This window comes from Equus asinus, chromosome 6 (genome assembly GCF_041296235.1).
Source record: "Equus asinus isolate D_3611 breed Donkey chromosome 6, EquAss-T2T_v2, whole genome shotgun sequence".
Taxonomy (NCBI): Eukaryota; Metazoa; Chordata; class Mammalia; order Perissodactyla; family Equidae; genus Equus; species Equus asinus.
Genome location: NC_091795.1, coordinates 64,480,076 through 64,501,023, shown reverse-complemented (window position 1 = coordinate 64,501,023; position 20,948 = coordinate 64,480,076). Strand labels below are relative to the sequence as shown.

Here is a 20,948-nt window from a genome sequence, read left to right as displayed (position 1 = left end):
AGCTTTAACAGATGATGCAAATCTATTATAATCTTGATCCTCTAACTAATAATTACATTTCTGAACAGGAAGCTGACAAATCTATTGACCTAGATAAAAATATTCTATGCCTTGATTGTGGTGGTAGTGGTTGTGGTTACTCAACCAATTTAAACTTTTCAAAATTCAGAGATGGTGTACCTAAAAAGGGTGAATTTTACTTTATGTAAAGGTATCTTTAAATGAATGAAATATCTTTTATTTCTCTAAGGATATGAAATTTTTTCTTTATTTTTATTCTTTCTATATAGTCTCTATTTCCTCCAAGAAGCTCCCCCCACATGTATGTTGCCATCTGTCTTTAATAGCCTAAGCTTTCCTCACATGTTAGGTGATCCTTGACTGTCCACCGGGGCAGGTACTAAAAAGCTGACTGTAAGTGGTTTGCTTAAACGTGATGTCTGTCAACTGTGGGCTTCACCATAGGGTGATTTGGCCTTTTCTTTGTGGAATCTCTTATCTCAGTTTCTTTAGGTGTTTTCTCTTGTGTTCGTCAGAATCCCCTAATTTCCCGCATGGAACAGTTAGTTCTTTTCAAGGTCTCTACAACAGCATGTAAATAATTATTGGATCCCTCTTCCTTCAGTATGTATCCCCATTCCCATTTATAACCTGTGTCCTCTAGTGTAGACTTTCTGTTTTACCCTCTCCAGAGAACAAATCTCCCCTTTTCTGCAAGCATGAAAAGAGGACAGTATTCAACTTTTGGAATGGGAGGTCTGTTTTTTTTAATTGATGTGAAATTCACATAACATGAAATTAACCATTTTAAAGTGTACAATTCAGTGGTGTTTAGTACACTTACAACATTGTGCAAACCACCACCTCCACCAAGTTCCAAAACATTTTCAATACCCCAAAAGAAAATCCTGTACCCATTAAGCAGTCCCTCTGCATTCCTCCCTCTCCCCAGTCCCTGGCAACCACCAACTGGCTTTCTGTCTCTACAGATTTGCCTATTCCGGACATTTCATAAAAATGTAATCATACAATATGTGACCTTCTGTGTTTGGCTTCTTTCACTTAGCATGTTTTCAAGGTTCATCCATATTGTAGCATGTATCAGTACCTCATTCTTTTTTACAGCTGAAAATAATATTCCATAGTATGGATACACCACATTTTGTTTGTCCATTCATCCACTAATGGACATTTGGGTTGTTTCCAGCTTTGGGCTATTGTGAATAGCACCACTATGAGCAGTTGTATACAAGCATTTGTGTGAGTCCCTGTTTTCAATTCTTTGAGTAGCTACCTAGAAGGAGAACTGTGGGGTTATATGGTTTTCCATGTTTAACTTGGTCTAATTGCTTTTTATTTTTTTATTTTTTTTTTATTAATGTTATGATAGATTACAACCTTGTGAGATTTCAGTTGTACATTTTTGTTAGTCATGTTGTGGGTACACCACTTGGTCTAATTGCTTTTTAAACAGACTTTAAACCAATCCTCTTATTTTAGACTTACCTTCAGTCCTCCCAAGATACTTCTAAAGGTGCTTGGTGCATTTCCATGGGGGTTCCATGAACTATTTCAGGTTAGTTCTCTGTTTTCTACAATGCTGTCTGAGTGGTCAACAATCTCAAGCTGGCTAGATCACTTATTACTCAGCCGGCTGCTTTCCAGCTTCAAAACTATTGTTGCTGTTATCTCCTCTCCCATTCCCTTGTCCTAGCGAGTTTATGCCTTCATTCTATCAAGGTACTGTCATTCTAATGGGACTTCAGAAGAGAGTAAAGGAATAACAGGTATACTCAATCTTCCATTTTAAACCACAAATCCAAAATAAATACTTTAACATCAATCTATTATTCTATTGATCCAATCTAAATGCCTCTCATGTACTATGTGTTTATTATGGAGGAATACAAGCATGTATAAGGATAACTCTGTTTTTAATAAGCTGATAAACTGGTCAAGAAGATGTAGTAATATGAAGGCCATTTTCTTACATATGTTTAACACTTGTACAAATGTTGAGGTTCTGTTAGATTCTGATATAGTAAACTTATGAAGGGTTGAAAGGTAAAACCTACACTCTAAGTAGGTCAGGTCTCAAATGAAATATAAAGTCATCCCTGGCATCAATCATTAGGAAAGAGAAAGACTCCAAGTCAAAAAAGAGAAATTGAAAAGAAAGGGAGCTCTAGAAAACCAAGAGTGGAGACTGAGCTTCTCTCACTATTTGCCTCCAGGACTAGACTCTGAAGACTCAAAATGTCTAGGTAGATGTTTAAGTTGGACCGAAACAGTCATCGCCATGTGGAAGCAAGGAGGACACAGAAAAAGCTAGAATCACGAACTGAAGACACAGCTAGACTTTGAAATAGGAGTAATTAGGACCAGATAATGATTCCTCTTTCTATTATCGCCTATTGCCATAGAGTCTTGTTGGAAAGCTGTAATCTTGTCTCACCTATAACACTGTGACAGTTATGCACTCAAACAGGCCAGTGGTGAAGAGGAAACAGCAGCCCCCTTAGAAGTGGGAGGTCTGAGGGATTGCCACCTCCTAGGCAATATTTTTTTCAAACAGCTTGTTGGAAATTACCTTTCAGTGCCAACTGGGAGGTTCTGAATTGTATTTTCTATAAAGATAAGTATCCTTTTATTATTAGAATTAGAAATTAGACTTATTTCTTATTAGAAGTTAAGCACACAAATATTATGTACACACTTACTGGCTATGTAGTCTCTTTAAGCCTTGGTTTCCTCATCTGTAAAGTGGGAGAAAATAAATGTCTCATAGGGCAATTGTGAGAATTAAATAAAATAATCCTGGTAGTGTATTTACGTCAATGCTTCACATATATTAAGAGCTTAGAAAAGATTAGTACTAGTAGCTCCCATTATGATTAGTATGTCTACTCTTCCTGCTATTATTTATTACAACTGTTATTACAAGCCAAAGACTAAAAGAGCACATGGCAAGGAGGCAGAGACCACGCTGAGCTGGTGTGACAGGTAAAAGTTGTACAGAAGAAGCAAGATTTTGCGCTGGGATCTGAGTTTGAGAAGAGGATCATTCTAGACAGGGGATTGTGCCATGGAACGAACAACTGAAGGGAAATTACAAAGCTCTTTTGGATGTAAGAAAGAAGTTTTTAGCTTTAGATTAATGCAAAAATTTTCAGACATGTATCTCCAAGCACAGATTTCAATAATAGCCGATGAAATTTGATGAGAGTATTTAGGGGAAAAAATTAAATAAAAAGTCCAATACTAACAAAGTAGTCTAAATATCCATCTATTAAACAAAAAAACACTTGGACCAAATCTAATATTTTGCTTATGACACCAATTACTTTCATTAGATGTAACAAAGTATCTTAATTTCATCACACACAAGATTTTAACTATTCCCCATCACAGAAATCAAAGCAACTGAATACAACTAAAATCAAAGCAGGCTGTTTTATGCCATACAATAATGACAACCCCTATTAGCAAGACAAGAGAAATTGGTCATTTGACAAATATTTAGCAATAAATGGAAAGTCTGTGCATGTTCATACATTTGTGCTATAAATATTTTTATGTTAAAGTATTACTTTTTGCCAAGAAAAAGCTGTAATAAATAATATTGTGAAATAATACATCTTAGATTATTTTATTATTAACTGTCTAGCATTTAATTTTACTAAAGACATTTTGGGCTAATATTTCACTTGACTCTAGAATACTATGCAGTATTCTTTAAAGACAGTAGTCTTCCTCTTCTTTTACATAATTCTAATTCTTCTTCCAATCAACCACTTTCTCTCTGACATGGCAATTCTTTGCATGTAGTATAGCTATTAAATTTTCTTATATATATAAATATTTTGGTTGCTACAAATACAAGTCCAAAATGTTAAAATCACTTGCTTCTGTGACGGTCCATAGTTTCCTACCTGCACTTCTCAAATTAGGGTCCAGTCCTGGCATCTCTTTGTTAGCTTCAGGGCTGACACTGTAGATTGATGCTCCTGCTTCACTGACAATACTGAGAAGAAAGAAAAGGGGGAATATAATTTTTCAAACTTTTTGTCTGGTCCAAGAAAATGAATGAATGAAACTGGTATTTTAAGAAAGAAAATAGCAGGGCAAAGTGCTCTCTTTATATCTCAATGATACCTATAGCATTTAATTTTTCATTAACATAAAGTGATTAAGTAATGTTTGTTTCCTCACATAGGAAATACACAGGCTCAAATCTATAATGAATTCATTCAGTTGTTTTCTCTGTCAGTAATAATAAGAGATACTTTATAGATAAACACAATGGATACTCCCTCATGATACCAACTTCAAAATTTTCAGAATACACTTAGCTTCTCTTGTGTTTATAATTCATTATTGACTGACATTTATGTTTCCCATCTGAATTAATCATTCCAAAGCATCCTGGAAAGCACATAGACAAGTGTGTGAATACGTGCATATGTGGATATTCACAAAAACCACTGCCATAAGCACGGCCATTATTATTACCTGGTTATAATTAACCACAAAGTGAAAAGGAAAGGGATCAGACAGGATATTATCCCACTTCTTCTGGGGAGGGTCTGAGATCATCCTTTTAGTGAACTTGAAGCCTTTCACTTCAGGTAGATGTTAAATCATTTCATTTCATCTTTTATTTAATCAAAGCATCACATATATCATCCTCTTTCTTTCTTCTTTGGCGCCAAATACTTTACAAACCACAATGGGAACACTCTTACAGCTGACATTTGTATGGTGGTTGACATTTTTATAGTTTATTAAACATTTTTAAATTAGAGGTCTTCTTTATGACATAATATGCAAAGAAACAACATCTACCCTAAGTATTCACCTATGGCTCTCTACCAGAGGTCAAGATTCAAAAGCAGAACACGTTAGTGCTTAATTTTTAATTCACTCTTAGTAACCTCTCCCTTTTGCTGCTCCTCAATATTAATTCAATTATGAGACAAGTTTAGTGGATAACTTTTAACATACTGCCCCATTGTAACAACTGAACACTGATAAGGAAAATAGGAAAACTTTAGTTTGCTACCTTGTCTTTGGAGAACTCCTGAGTGAACTTTGACAACAACTACAAGCCACCAAGACTTGAGAAGATTATTTTGGGGAATGCGAAGATTTATATTTTTTTGCAACCAAGATCTAATATCCTAAATTTCTTAATAGGAAAAATGAACATTCTGCAATTGAAAAGCAGGGCTGCTCCTCCTATTCCTCATCATATACCCTCATCATGATACAATAAGAGGACAGTGAGTGCATATTATACACAAAGTACAAAACCAAGCACTTTACAGATATTATCTCATTTAATCCCTTCTGGGGGATTTATTTATTTTTCTTTACAGATAAGTAACATGCCCAAGGTCATATTGCTGATAAGCACAGAGGCTGGATTTGAATCCTAACCTGCCTGAAACCCAAGTCCGAGCTCTGAACCAGCACAACCACAAGTAACTTCTGAACAGCTGTACAACCTCTCATTAAAATGAAAACCCAGGGCCAGCCCCTTGGCTGAGTGGTTAAGTTTGCACACTCCGCTTTGGTGGCCCAGGGTTTCACTGGTTCGGATCCTGGGTGTGGACCTAGCACCACTCACCAAGCCATACTGAGGTGGCGTCCCACATAACACAACTAGAAGGACCTGTAACTAGAATATACCACTATGTACTGGGGGGCTTAGGGGAGGAGAAGGAAAAAAAGAAGATTGGCAATAGATGTTAGCTCAGGGCCAATCTTTAAAAAAACCCATATTTTTGTACTAAACAAAAAACGCAACATCTTTTTAAGGAAGCACTACTTTCTTAAACCATAGATCCATAGGAACTCATTTCTTTTGTTGCCTTCCCTTTCGATCAAAAGGTAAAGTGAGTTTTGTTTTCTTATGCATCTAAGGTAGAATTTAAAGCATACAGAAGGTCAAATACATTCTATAATTTCAGACACCAGCTTTCAAATTAAAAGATAACTGTATTTTTTTCTACAAAACAAGATTTAGATTATGCTTATTTTCTACTATATAATGATCAAGGAGAAAACTTTATGTCAAATAAAGCTTCAAGTGAAGAAAACTCTTAGTGTGGCATAATAGATGTTGAAACCAACACAGTGGAAGTGATTTTTGAGTTCCATTATAGTGCCACTTCCTGACCTGGGGCCCTTGGACTTCTGGGCAGGGAGAGGCAGGGTTAATTAAAACTGTATACAAAGTGTTTGTGTTTATGCATTTTCCCAGGAAACGGGATTACAGTTTTTATTGATTACTTAAAGAAACCCATGACTCCAAAAAAAGGTTAAGAAACACCATCCATCACAGGATAACAATATTCAGTTACCAGTCATGGAAAATTTGGTTTCAAACCCAAATCAACACTCAGTCTAACAGAGTTTTTTCTAAAAAACCAGAGTGTCCATGAAGTGCAGGCTGGACCCATTATTAAGAGAAAATACTATTTTTAAAAATCTTACCACAGATTTATTTCTATCATTTCCAGAAGCCTCCAAAATGACCACTATTTAAGCAAAGCGAACTTAAATGGTAAATAAAAATTCCAATTAACTGTGGCCTTTGGTAGCTGGGTACCTGAGAAGCTGCTGGGTGATTCACTGTCCCTTGGAAGTTATAATTCTCAATAGACTGAGGGAAACTGTTGCAAAGAAAAACACTCAGATAATAAATATTCCCTCAAATACCATACTGCCATTTATTTAAACAGAGGAATACAAAACAGATGTGACACATTGCACCCAAAGATTTCAGATTAATGTTAATATTAAATCAATACAAAATGTAGTAAATTTCATATGCTTTAGTTATTAGATAGCATGGGTCCAATAAACAGTATTAAGCACAAATCGGACTTCTTAAATACTCTAAATGAACAGAAAAATCTCAACAATGATTACTTCAATAGAAAACATGTAAGGACCTAGGAAGTATATGTGGCAAGAATTAAATGAAACAAATCAAGCTGGAAGTGGTGATGATTTTCTCCAGGAAAAGTTACTAAGAACAAAAATTAGAACGTCCCCTCTCTTCTTTGTTTCATTCTTATTTGAAGTTCAAGGATAGATATTCAGAAGAAAGTATGCTAGATTTTATAAGCCACTTTGTTTATTGGTAAGTTTCCCAATAAACTATTAAAAAATTTTTCTAATTATCTCTAATATATTTTGAGGAAAGCAAAAACTAACTTTGCACAAAATTCAGATATCTAATGATTTAATAAGTATCGTATTGCACAAAACAAATTTCTCTCCGGTGTAAACAAATTAGGCTCATAATCTTAGCAAATTGATCATTTTATTTATTTTGCCATGAAGCAAATATGACTCTGAGCAGAATTTATTATTTTGGGGGAATTTAACTGACACAGTTGTAACTGAACTAAGGTTTCAAGATTATTCCAGTACTCTGAAGCCCCTTCATTTTGCTAGTTTAGACAAACATTTAAATAGATACATATGGTATCTCAAAGCTTTAAATATATGAGAATACATTTCAAAAGCTACCACTGGACTTACATGTGACCAGATCTATATGTTAATGTGATAATTCTCTAGAATTAAGTTGGTAATTTGTTAAACACTTTATTTAACTCAGCACTGTTTTAGGGTCTTTCTATTTAAAGACCCTATTTAGGGTCCTTTTATTTAAAAAAAATATGAACCACATATTATAACCTAAAAAGCAAGTGAAATGCCCACAATATAGATGCATTTACTTTTTAATAAAAACTCTTTAAGTTAAAAATGCTAAATTTTATCTCAAGTAAAATTCAATGATGTTACATAAATCTGATTATTTACTGATATAATTAGTTGTGTTTTTTTTAAAATACATTTTTAAACTACAGAATTTATATCTCCAGAGTTTATAAGTCTCTTCTACCAAGACAGACTGTAGGCTGATGAATCTTTTAAAACCAGGTTTGCAAGCAGTTTTCCTACAGTGACTACTCCTTCTGACAATAGGAGAATGACAGTTTCTTTTACCAAATTGAGATGAGGGGGATTCTTTTCAGGGGACAGGAAAACTAGCTGTTTGTTTTTTTTTAAGTTATTGGGCTAGTAGTTTCATTTATAAGGTTACACAGTCTCCTCCCTTCTCATTTCCCAAATATGAAAATAGCTTTCTTTTTTCTTATTTTAAAATAAATTACATGCTTCCTTATGTTAACAGGAGAATTTAATTCAAAGGTAACCTACTTAAATGAAAATGAATTATTTAGTAAGATATCAAAATCAGCCAGGATATATTTCTTAAACTAATAAAAACTGATATGTTTTTAATTCTTTACAAAAGTATACTAGAATTCCTCAAGCCTTATCAATATCTAGCAGCTTTCTTGTCTTCCTTTCTTCTGCCCACCAAAAAAACATGTACTAAATAGCTACTATACTAAATGCATAGCTCATTTCACTAGTTTAAAAAATAATTTATCTAAAAACCATTCTTCCAAATTTTCAGACCTAGAAACATTCATGTGGAGAGAGAGTAAATGACTTGACCTAAGTTTCTCAACAGGCAACAAAAAGTGCTAAAAAAGCTCACCAGCACAGATCCTAATTCTTTGCTCTGTACATGAGATAACCTGTTCTGAAGTATGAAAGGATAGTGGTTTGTATTTTAGGGATAGGAGGCAAGGCCAAAATCCAAACCACCATGAATGGGCTCTAGCATTTAACGTTCAAAGGATAAAGCTTATTTCCAAGAAAATATCAAAGCAATTTTAAATTCCTGTATTTAGAGATGAAGTGTCACTTTAGGAAGTCTTAAATGAGCAATATCTACTCATTTTAAAAATTAAGGTAATCCAGTGATGATAAGTAAGCAGGGAAACAAGCAAAATCACATCCTGTTCAGGATGTTTAAACTATAGAACTCTTTTGAATGGTAACTTGAAAATATAGATCAAAAGTCACAAAAATATGCATTTTTTCTGAACCGGCTATTACATTTTTAGGAACTTTTATGAAAGAAATTTAAAACTACACACAAAAAAATTTTAAATGCTATTTATCATAGCATAGCTCTAACTAAAAGAAACTGAAAACCAAAATGCCTATCACTAAAGAGTTCATTAAATGAAAAACTATACTGTCACTTAAAATTATTGTTGTAAAATATTAAGTGAAAAAACTGTTTACAAAACTATGATATGAGATGAACTTTGATATTTTAAACTGGAAGTGAACAGAAAAAAAATAGAAGGCTTATGTAATATCACGTTAATAATACTTAAATGAATTATTCGTTTAATTGCATTCTTATTTCTTTAAATTTTTCTGCAGTGTAACCATGTAATATTTACTTGTAAACAAAAAAGTTTAAAATTTAAGCTTAAAATAACAATTGTTAATTGGCCAGGAACTCTGTTATCACACAATGGCCAACATTTTAAAAAATTTTACCAACCTTTCTTTTCAAGTTATTAAAGTTATTTTGAACTTAAACCTAGGTAAATATATCATTTGTTAGTAATAACTTCCCAACATAGCTTCTAGGAGATCTCAAACAATAACATTTTATGATATTATTATAACATAAAAGAAAGGTGGCTCAGCAGAAAAGTCAAGAATAAGTTCTCAATTTGTACACACAGGTCAGATAAGAAGCAAATTCATGATGAAAAATTTTACAAGAAAGTACATACTATATATCCTTAAGTTTTACTTAGTCCTTGCCCTCACAATCCATCCCCCAAGTTATCCTTCATGATCACCAAGGCACAATCAGTTCACTATCCACAATATAAAAGACGTGAGGTGACATAACAGTATACCAGGAAAGTGGTATGTGTGAGAAAAAGGCAAAACACGGTGAAACAGAAAAAGAGAAAACACACAACCTCAAGATTTCACTGGCGTCAAATGAGCTTACCTTTAGGTATGTGACACCAGCACCACCTGGTGGAAGACCAGTTAGAAGCAATTCTCCAATTGCCACAGCTAAAAAAACAATAATTCTAAGCTATCTTTCAAAAGATGAGCATTTTCCAAAGAGAACACATCTAGCAATGGTACATTAATCACACAGGGGACCCATAACAAACCTGGGGAACGTTAAAATACCTACCAAACAAAGGGTGAGTGTACTCCCAAGGTGGACATCCTATCACATCGCATCTACAGAGCAGGATTTCAACATCACAGAATTCCCTTGGCTACTTTTCCTTCAGGGCCCCACACTACATCAGATGAAAACAACACTTACTAGCCACAAAAAGAAACCTAAAAGGGGCAGATCTGAATTAGCGTCTACCACACGGAACTTCAATCTGGAGTGTGGGTTCCTCAAAGCACCAGTTACCTATCCTTCCAAGCCATAAACAAAACAAAATGACAGTATTCAACATGAGACTCCGGTTCTGCTACTTAGCATCACAGGTTTATGTTCATAATGATGCTGAGCTGCTACAATGTACCACAAAGTGTCAAAACATTACATTTAAATCACTCTTACTACTGTTAGTGGGTCATTCAATGATAGAGATGACAAAAATCACTGGTGTCTTCAAATACCATCAGAGGGGAAAGCAAATCAACAAAGTGAAGGACAAAGAGGATGGAGAGCTTGTCTCCTATTTGTACGCTGTCTCTCCACTGAGTTAGAAGCAATTTCTGACAAAAAACAGCATCCGCAGAAATTGTGGGTCTCCACTACTCTCCACAGTAAGCATCCCATTCATTCTCTCTCTCCCTTCCCTTTACTTTCTTCTGCTTTCCTTCTTAAAAATCCCCCCTTTATTTCTTTTTTTTCCCTCATCTATGTTTGAGACCAACGTGAAGTTGTTCCAAGTACTGCATGATACCACTAAGGGAACTCAAGAAAAAAACCTGCCCCAGGAGCGACCCCAGGCCGGGTGTGTAAGTGGTGTGTTAGACTAGGCAAAAGGACAAGGGCCCCACTGATTCCAGGACAAGAAAAGCAGTCTCAAAGAGAGGGACGATAACTGCGGAAGAGTCTTTTGTTTGCAGCAGTACTGTAAACATTCCATGTTCACCTAGCACAACACAAAAACTAAGAGGGTAGGGAATAAATACTGACCTAATTTTACAATGAAAATGTCCTTTGGTCAACATTTTGAAATGTAGTTATTTAAAGAATATGATGTCAACCCACCTGCCATCCTGCCACATAACAAAGAGTATGTTTCTCCTGATGCTTGCAGTTAACTCCAAACTTGTCAATTTTTTATGTGCTCAATTTGTATTTACCCATATAATAACATTATTTTTGTTTATTCTTGTTCAGATGCAATTCATTTCAGATATAAATTTGAGAATTGCATAGAGAATTGTATAGAGTTTTCTTAGAAAGGGAGCTTCATTTACTAATCTTTTCTATCCCTCCTATGTTATATTTTTCAGCTTAAATACATCTATGGGAATTTATCCACTAGTAAATATGAGGAATTCAGGTTGCATGCCACAGACTTTGGAGAATAAAACTTATTGCAAAATATTTTATTCCTTTATTATCTATCCAATAACAGAAATCAGAATCAGAATTACCAATGTAGAGGATATAATATTCTAATATTTTGCTAATAATTGTACAATAATATAATACTAATTATTAAAAGTTTAAGAAAGAATAACAACAAAAAAGGAGAGAAACAAAGGGAAAGAGACAACGAGAAGTAAAATAATAATAATAATAATAGGCAGAAGCTGAGATATACTTTGCCAGCAACTAACAGCCCAGTTCTTTTTACCCACAGCTGAATAAAGCTTTAGAAATAACAACAGTTTGTGCTTCATTCCTTAATATTCTCCGAAATATTACTGTGACAATCTCTGTGAACTCCACTAATAAATGACACACCTTTACTGGTTTTTACACCCTGTTACTCACTCCTCCTTTTCTCCCTTCTCATATTTGTTTTATCCCCCACCCCGACCTCTACTTTCCTTTGAAGTGAACTTATACCTCAGCAGAAGTCATCACTCCAGTTAAAGAACACCTTTTCTACAAACTTCATCTAACACATTCACCAACTGGCAGCCTCTAGTTTGGATAGCCAAGCCCTATTCTGGAGCAGCCTCAACTTTTAAAATTTCTTTTGGCCACCAGATAATGCTGGAAAACAAAAAACCAACCAACAAACAAAACCCTGAAAGCATATGCTATGTGCAAGACAGCTACTCTAGATCAACCCCTTCTCTAACTATGGTTTTTAAAAGTACACTGAACAGATGGAGGGAGAGAATGAATTGTTCAGTTCAGCTGGCTGCTCCATTTACTTCTTTATCTCTAGTGAGATCTTTACTTTTTTGGGATCACTGCACATTTCTGGCTCTGCTATATTACACTGTGTAAATATTTAGGGGAAATAATTCCTTTCAAGGATCTAAACTTCCACTGTTGTTATGGCAAATGAACCTGTTTATGCTATGCTCGTCAAGTAACAGCAAGCCTAAAAGAACACAGGAATTTACTAACATGTGTACACAAACATCACGGTCATAAAGTTTCTCGTGGGGACATATCAAGAACATGAAAGGCGAGTTTATTTTCACTCCCATTGCCCTGTAATTTTCTTTAACTCTACTACAACAATCCTTAATTCAAACCTTTCCTATAGTTACAGGAACAGGGTAGACTGAATATACAAAAACTGTACCAAAAACTACCCACATATCCATTGAACCTTCCTCGATTCTAGAAGAGTGGTTTTCAAACTTGATCTTGCATCAGAATCTGCTAGACGGCTTGTTAAAACACAGACTGTTGGATCCCACCCGAGACTTTCTCCTGCTCTGGGGCTGACAATTTGCAGTTCTAACAAGTTCACTGATGCTGATGTTGCTGGTCCTGGGACCACATTTTTTCTTTCAAGATTTTATTAAGGTATAATTCACATTCCATAAAATTCACTCATCTTGAGTGTATAATTCAAAGACTTTTAATAAATGTTATACAACCATCACTATCCTTTGTGCCTATCTGCAGTCTTCATTATCACTTTCAGCTCCAGATATCCACCAATCTACTTTGTCTCTATATATTCATCCTGTCTATAGATTTCTATAAATGGAATCATAAAATGTGGTCTTTTGTGTCCTACTTCTTCACTTAGCATAATGTTTTTGAGATTCATCCATGTTGTAGCATCAGTACTTCCTTTTCATGCCGAATAATATTTCATTGTTCTAGATATACCAAATTTTGTTTAGCCATTCATCAGTTGATGGACTTTTGGGTTAGTTCCAGTTTTCTGGTATTATGAATACTGCTGCTCTAAACATTCACTTAGAAGTCTTTGTGTGGACACAGGTTTCATTTCTCTTGGATAGATTCCCAAGAGTAGAAATGCTAGGATCTAAATTTTTTTTAAGAAACTGCCTAGGTGCAATGAATGAAGGTTCTAGTTTATTCATTTCCTTGACAACACTTGTTATATGTCTGCCTTTTTGATTATAACTATTCTAGTGGTTACCAAGGGGTTTATACTTGTAGTTTGATATTTCTTTAATTACTAATGATGCTGAGCATTTATTCAATGTATTTATTGGCCTTTCCCAATCTTCTTTAGTGAAATATCTATTCAAATTTTTGGCTCATTTTTAATTGGCTCATTTGTCTCCTTGTTATTGAGTTATAAGTATTCTTTACGTATTCAAAATACAAGTCCTTTATCATATACATGATTTGTAAGTATTTTCTTCCAAGTTTTGGCTTGTCCTTTCATTCTCTTAGCGGTCTTTTGAAACACAAGAGATTTCAATTTTGATGAAATCTGGGACTATACTTTGAGAACCACTGTTCTAAAGCCTCAAAAATTCAAAAGAAATGTGAAAGCATAAGCAATATGTAAATTTCACTCACACTATCTGCTGCTTTTCTGTTTCGTTTCGTTTTAGCAAAGCTTATTATAACTATCATCCCAAACACATTTACCCTTTTTAGGAGGAAGAGAAAAGGGAACTTGCAACTGGCTTTAGTACATTAGAGAATGAGTACATTCAGCTGCAGATGGGCCTGAACCATTACCTGGGAACAGTGGACAGAGTGCAAGCACTAAAGAACATGGACTCCCCAGCCAGTGTTTTCAGAATTATTGGTCAGTCCCATGGCTTTTGACACCATGCTTAAAGATATAAGAAATACGTCCACCTTACAAATTAAGGGGAAGAAAGATAAATGGTGCACCATGGTAGAAATTAGAGAGAAAGAGCATATTACCTGAAAGACACATTTGATTTATCTTGATATTTTTGGTCTTAGAACACTAAGATGGCTCAAGAGAAAAAAGGGAAGAGGAAGAAGCAAGGACTTGAAACAAGAGGTCTTACTCCTGGCCATTTAAGATTTGACAGTCATCAATGTGGGCATCTCTATGGCAATATGATCATAACAAAAGCCCATCCTCAAAAATCTGCAATTTCCTAGTGACAGTCTTAACAAAAATGTGGAGTAAGGAGCAAAACTCCCTCCCAACCCTCACCATTTATTCTGTGAAATCCAAAAAATAATCACTAAAATCTTTGCTTATACAAACAGAAAATTAGTATCACACCAAAGAGGTAAAAAGGATAATAATACATAAACAACACCTGAATCTTCTACACAAAACCTGTGTGCTCTCTCAAAACTAACAGAACTGTACCACTCAGCAATTCATCCATCTATGAACAAATGCCCTCAGCCTATTCTTGAGAAAGGAAAGAATGATCAGTTATATCTGTCTTCATCTTGTCTGAAAATCTTGACATTTTTCAGCAAGTAAAGGTTCCAAATGGCAGGTGTCAGAATGCCTTAGCCTCACATGTGGTGCTGGAAGGCAGGAAAGGCAGCAGCAGCATGTGGTCATGTCAGAGCCACACAGAAGCTGCCTAGAGAGCACACTCTGAAAAGAGCAAACCTCAGACTCAGTTAAATCAATCTAGTGCCAGATGCCACTATCAGAACAAAGCTGTAGTGTCAAGGATTAGCTGCCCAGAGAAACATTCAACTCAAGGCTCTCACAAAAGGGAAAATTGCTAAGCACAACGGCACCTGTCCATATCCTGTTTGTCTGGTAACTTGGTAAAACTAGCTCCTTCTACGCAGAGAAGAAAATGGCCATAGAATTCTATGCTTAGTCTACAAGTGGGTATTATTTTTTCAAGGTCATTTTCCAACATTCTAAAGTAAATAATATGAATCTCCTGTATTTGCATAATACTTATAGCTTTCTCAAAGTGCTTTATGATCTACTAACTCAAACTAACTTCCTATAAGGAAGTCAAAATCATAAGTACTCTCTTCATTTTACATACAGGGTTACGAGAGAACCAGAGTTAAACAAAATTAGACCAGGGCCAGCCCAGTGGCGCAGTGGTTAAGTGTGCACATTCTGCTCCGACGGCCTGGGGTTTGCCAGTTTGGATCCCGGATGTGGACATGGCATGGCTCATCAAGCCATGCTGTGGTAGGTATCCCACGGAGGATGGGCACGGATGTTAGCTCAGGGCCAGTCTTCCTCAGCAAAAAGAGGAGGATTGGCAGCAGATTTTAGCTCAGGATTAATCTTCCTCAAAAAAAAAAAAAAAATTAGACCAAGATTATCTGAAACTAAGGCTTAAAAAAAAAAATTTGGTCTCCAGACTGTTAGGCCAGACTTCTTCCTACTTACATACCTACCCTCTGCCCACTCCTCTCTCCCCAATCATCTTTTCACAGGTTTTCCCAGTAATAATAAGTTTTAGAGCCTTTTGAAAGTTGTTTGTGAAGCCCAACCAATAAGCATTTTTGTTCCCAAAGCTCAACATAACTGGCAGGATGTTTCTCCTACTTTGTTTCTTCTCAGATCTGAGTCTAAGAAACAGTAATAATTCCTGAGAATCAAAGCAGGAGATGCTGGGGAAGCATAAAGATAGGTTATTTGTTTAGGCTGGAGCATTCATTATCAATCACTGGTTAGATACATCAGAAACTAAACAAACTAGGATTCACTCAGATGAGCAATACGTGGTTAATGACATATTCCATGCATGAAAAAGAAAATTCAGTGTCATTTAGGTTTTTATACTATATTGGAATATCCAAAGGGATTGCTGGGCCAAAGACTGATACTTCAAAACACCTGATTTCCTTCCATATCTCAGAAGACAAAGCCAAACAAAAGCCAGGACTTTGCTTGGATTCAAGTTAGTAATATTTAAAAATAGTGTCAATCTAAGGACCTTTGGAAGCATCTAGAACAAGCATGATCTTCTAATTCTGTCACAAAGAAATCGGTTTTTTTCTCTACAACATTTTTACTCCCTATGGCTACACCACTGAAATTGATTTATTTGTCATATAACTGTGCCTATTTTCACACTAAAACAATTCAGTGGACCCTACATTATCTCGTCTTGACTTTTAAGCAACCAGCAAATACTATTCTTCAACTCTGTGTAGTTGCTCAAGTAATTTCTCATCTTTGTATTTTCAGATCTTATTCTAAGGCTGATTAACAACATGGAAAGGATAAAAGTAAATATCAATTAACACAGACCCACACTCATATAAAGACTAAGAGTACCTTTACATATATATTCTACAGTTTGAAAATTAAATGTATTAAATACAAATAAACATAAAATGAACATAAAATTTTCTAAATTAATTTAATTTGTTTACCATTTAGCCTGTAGGTTTCCATTTCTGTAAAAAATGGATATGATTATTTTGATATAATTATTTTCCATGTCTGCTGTCTTTTTTCCTACACACTTTGCTAACTTAATTGATTCCAGACTTCCTAGCATCTCATGTTGTTCTGCTTTACCCACTGAAATAGAGGGATTTGTTTTTTCATTAACATGATAAAAACCAATTTGTGTTCACGTTTGGAGTAAAGACGAGTGTACGCAGAAACAAAGTGTGATGCTGCTGTCAAGGAATGTTTATTGCTCAAAATCATGCAAACGGTAAATAGATACACGAAATGAACAAGATTTGCACTGGAGTCGTATTGGGTACATATTTCAATTGAAGTACAAACAGAACTAAGACAAATCAGATACAGATATCTCATAATTTTCAGTGTCACAAAGGGTCGTAGTAACAGCCATCTGTTTTTTCACTCCACGGAAAAGCAAGAGTACAAACTAGGGCACTTAAGTGTTAGTTGGCTAATAACACTCACTGCAAGCTCTCTGATGAAGCCAAAGCACAAAAGACTATCCTTAATAAAATCATTGAACATTCTCTGAAACTTAAAAGTAAACCTATATTCAGTCAATTCTCCCTTCAGGTCTCCAAAATCTTCTAATATCTTTTTTGGTATCTCTGGCAATTTTAACTCTTAATTGTTGGGTCTTATTTTTGGCAAATATATTTTATCTCAACAATTCTTAATGCTAAGATGAAATCATAAGCAGAGGAAAAAGGACCCTAAAACCAACAAATGAGTAAACATAACTCCCTGGTCTAATCTTACCTAAAAGTAATGACATCTCCTCCATCCCTTCTCAAAATTTCCTGACCCAAATTCTTAAAATCTGGCCAGTGGATATTTATATGATTTTTATAACACAATATACTAAAGAAAGTTAGAAGGGTGTTCGGATAATTAGTCACGTTGTAATTTAAAGGTATACACACTTGAAAATTAAAAATATAAAAATAACACAAATTAGAAGAAAGCAAAATCTATGTTCTTGAGATTCCCAAAGGTAAGAAAGGAAAAGAATGTTACAGCTGTCACTTAACATGTATTTAACACCATGTGTAAAGAAAATCTGCAATACAATCTGATCCTGAAGAATTTAAACTACAGACTTCCTGATTCCCCAGTGCAGGCAATCACCTCCAACAGAAACTGTGCACAATGATTGAAAGAACTTTTAAAATTATTTTGTTTCTCCTAAGTTTGTTTTAAGTATGAAGTCTCCATTCCAAAGTAAATTTTAAATGACTTGATGCTGTTCTGAAAACATATTTTATATCAAAGGGCTCCAATGAATCTTTCCTATTAATTCCAAGTTTGCTAACTTAAACTTAGGACAGTTACAATTATAAGTAAAATTACAAACTCCAAAGTAATTATTAACGCAGCACATCACACACAGAGTCATATTCCAACATCATTTTCATTTGAAAGTTAAGAAAACAAAAACAAAAAGATGTTAGATTAAAAACCCAAGTTTGTGTATGTTAATGTATCTTTGGCTTTTTTATTTTTAGAGGAAAACTGAATAGTGGTGTTTCTTCTAAAAGTAAATATAAACATGATTTAAATCATGTCTTCATAAAACAAATTATTTACAGTCATAGGCATTCTTACACAATGATATGAGAGATGTTAACCTTTTCCCTATATTTAAATGGGAAGGCAAAAAAAGAAAGAAAGGACAAAGGGAAGGAAGGAGGGAGGGAAGGCAAGGGAAGCAGAGAGATATATGTTTCTGAGAGCGAGCGAGCGAGAGGGAGAGGACCCACATACATACGCATACACAACTGGCAAATCCATTAAAAAACTGTTCACTAAAATATGCAGGATACAAACAAATAATGGCCTGTAAAGAAGTAATAGAATGTAACCATTTGACACTAAGAAGTCTACTTCTCCAAACCATCGACTCACTCTAATCTCTGGGGGATATATTAGTGTAAAATGAATGCATTTTCCTCACCTGGAATAAATCACTATCATCATGAGCAAGTTTGACAGTATCCATTTCTAACCTTATCTACTGGTTAAAAAACAAAACCTTACATATTAGAAACACACACACACAAAGAAGAAACTAAAAATCACTTTTTCCTTTTCTTTCAAACTATTTCCCAGGCTTAGAAACCAGGCTTCTGTCAGCAGGTATTTTTCAAACACCCATTTCAGTTCCAATTTGGCCCTTTAAACATTCCCCAATGTCCTTGGAGAAACGCAGACTTCTAAGATAATTTTTCAGAAATAAATTAGCATGTAAGCTTATGTGTGTGTGTGTGTATACTCTATATTTGCTTCAAGCTTTAACTTCACCATTTAAAAATGTAAATTTTCCATTATATAGAGATACAAAACAGCACAAAAAATAACCTACGTCTGAAATTAATCTATTCCATCATTTTCAAGTGCCAGGGGCAAATTTTTAAAGCAAATAATACTTGTGAGTCAGAAAGATATAGGCTATAACATAATTAAGGAATAAAGAGGCATAACATTTATACACCTTATACCTAAGTTTATTGTCCTTCTGAAAGCTGTTTTTGTCACAAAGATTAGAATTTACTGCATTAGCCCTCAAATCCTAATATCTATAGAAAAAAATCTTTCAACTGTTTAAGAGCGTTTTAGGTGAAGCTCCTATGAAAACGTATGCCAAGAGGCTTGAACTATCCCTCTTAGATGGATCACAGGCTCTACAAAGTGCTGCAGACGTGCAAAGGCATTCCCTGCCCCGAGTACCACAATCACAGGAAGAGAAGGCTTCACTTCAGGCACATGTCTAGGTCACTCCCCTGAATTGTTTCTTGTCATATTAAAATGTCAAAAATTATTCTATCAAATGTTGTCCCTAAGGAATCTAGCTCAGCCCAAAGAGCAGCAACCAATTAGTAAACTTGGACCTTTCAATGGGGAAAATTTTTACTTTTCTATTGATATGTGAAATTAGCAGGATCCAAAAAGAAAAATTTCATCTCAGTAGTTAGTTTAAGTGCTACTGATAGTTATAATTTCATGCAGGCTGCAATTCCTCTTGAAAGGCTTTTCAAATGAACATATACCAAGAATAAAGAGAAACGCAAGTGTTTTCATAGTGAACGACTGCCTAGGATTTCTAGAGGTATAGAAGGCCAAGGTTAGGGACTCACATATACATCAGTATTATGAACAAACAAACCAAAGACAGATGAAATTCTTGCTCACTCTTTTGACCAGGTCAGTACACCCATCCTTTAGCACAATAACCAAATAAACTTCAAGTTGTAGAAGGTGTTTCAGAAAATAAAATTCATCGCAAACCATTTAACGTTACTCTATTGCCTTGGATGAGCAAAGAAAATTCTTAAGAAAAACATCTCCTGTTCACTTTGTTGTTTTCCAAGAGCTGCAGATCATGCAGAAACCACCTTGCAGAGGTGTTCACACATAAGTGAAGCATAAGGCAGAGATGTAAGCAATGGTCTTTGGCAGCCAGTCACCCTATATTTTGTTCACCTGCAAGTCCGGAGCAATTTGTATAGTACAACATTTATAATTTACCCACAGAAGTGAGAGTTGTGTTCATCTCCTAGAAAGAACTATGACTGTCCATGAACTTCCCCCCAAAAGTCCTAAAACTTGACTTCAAAGGACAGAAACAAGCAACACGACAAACAAGAATAAGACTCATGCAAAATAAGATTATTGACATGAGGTATGTACTTAAGTTATGTAGGATTACAGTTTGGCAAAAATCATTATATGACCTGTAGCTACTAAAGTAATCAAAAGGTTCATTTTTAACTGTGGCAAGGGACAATGTTAAAAGCAAAAATTCAGTGGTATACATTACCACGTATATATTCCATCTGCACTTTTCAGAGAAAGCCTCTGTGATTTGAATTATCAAACACTTCCCAATGTGGCTGCTTTTTAAACCCTCCACTCCCAGATACTAAGTTTCTTGGCTCTATGGCTCAAGCGACGACAAACACATCATGTCCCGTTCACTCCACTTACCTCATCATCAACAGGACTGCTGGAATCCAATTATGTTAAGAACTACTTTCAACAGCCACCTTCAGTTATAAATGTCTGACATGATCACAGACTTCCAGTGCTAATCCCTTTTCAAGCTGAAATACCCACATAAGGGCCCTTTGAGACACACAGCACGGCTATTTGCTTTGCTTTGCCTTATCCTGCAAAGGGGCTGAAATATATTTGAATTCTTTCTCTCCTCCCCAATCACTACTGCCATATCCATCTCTTATGCAAAGCAGCATGCAGGCCCAC

General features: G+C 35.2%; 1 protein-coding gene across 2 annotated transcripts in view; it reads right to left on the bottom strand.

The window, feature by feature from the left end:
- The window catches only part of SRBD1 (S1 RNA binding domain 1), a 206,317-nt gene that overhangs the window by 87,602 nt on the left and 97,767 nt on the right, over nucleotides 1-20,948 (bottom strand). For both annotated transcript variants that reach the window (XM_014833289.3, XM_014833296.3), the window contains exon 15: nucleotides 3,933-4,024. In XM_014833289.3, coding sequence (XP_014688775.2) covers nucleotides 3,933-4,024 — 92 coding nt within the window. The remainder of the gene's footprint in view (nucleotides 1-3,932; nucleotides 4,025-20,948) is intronic.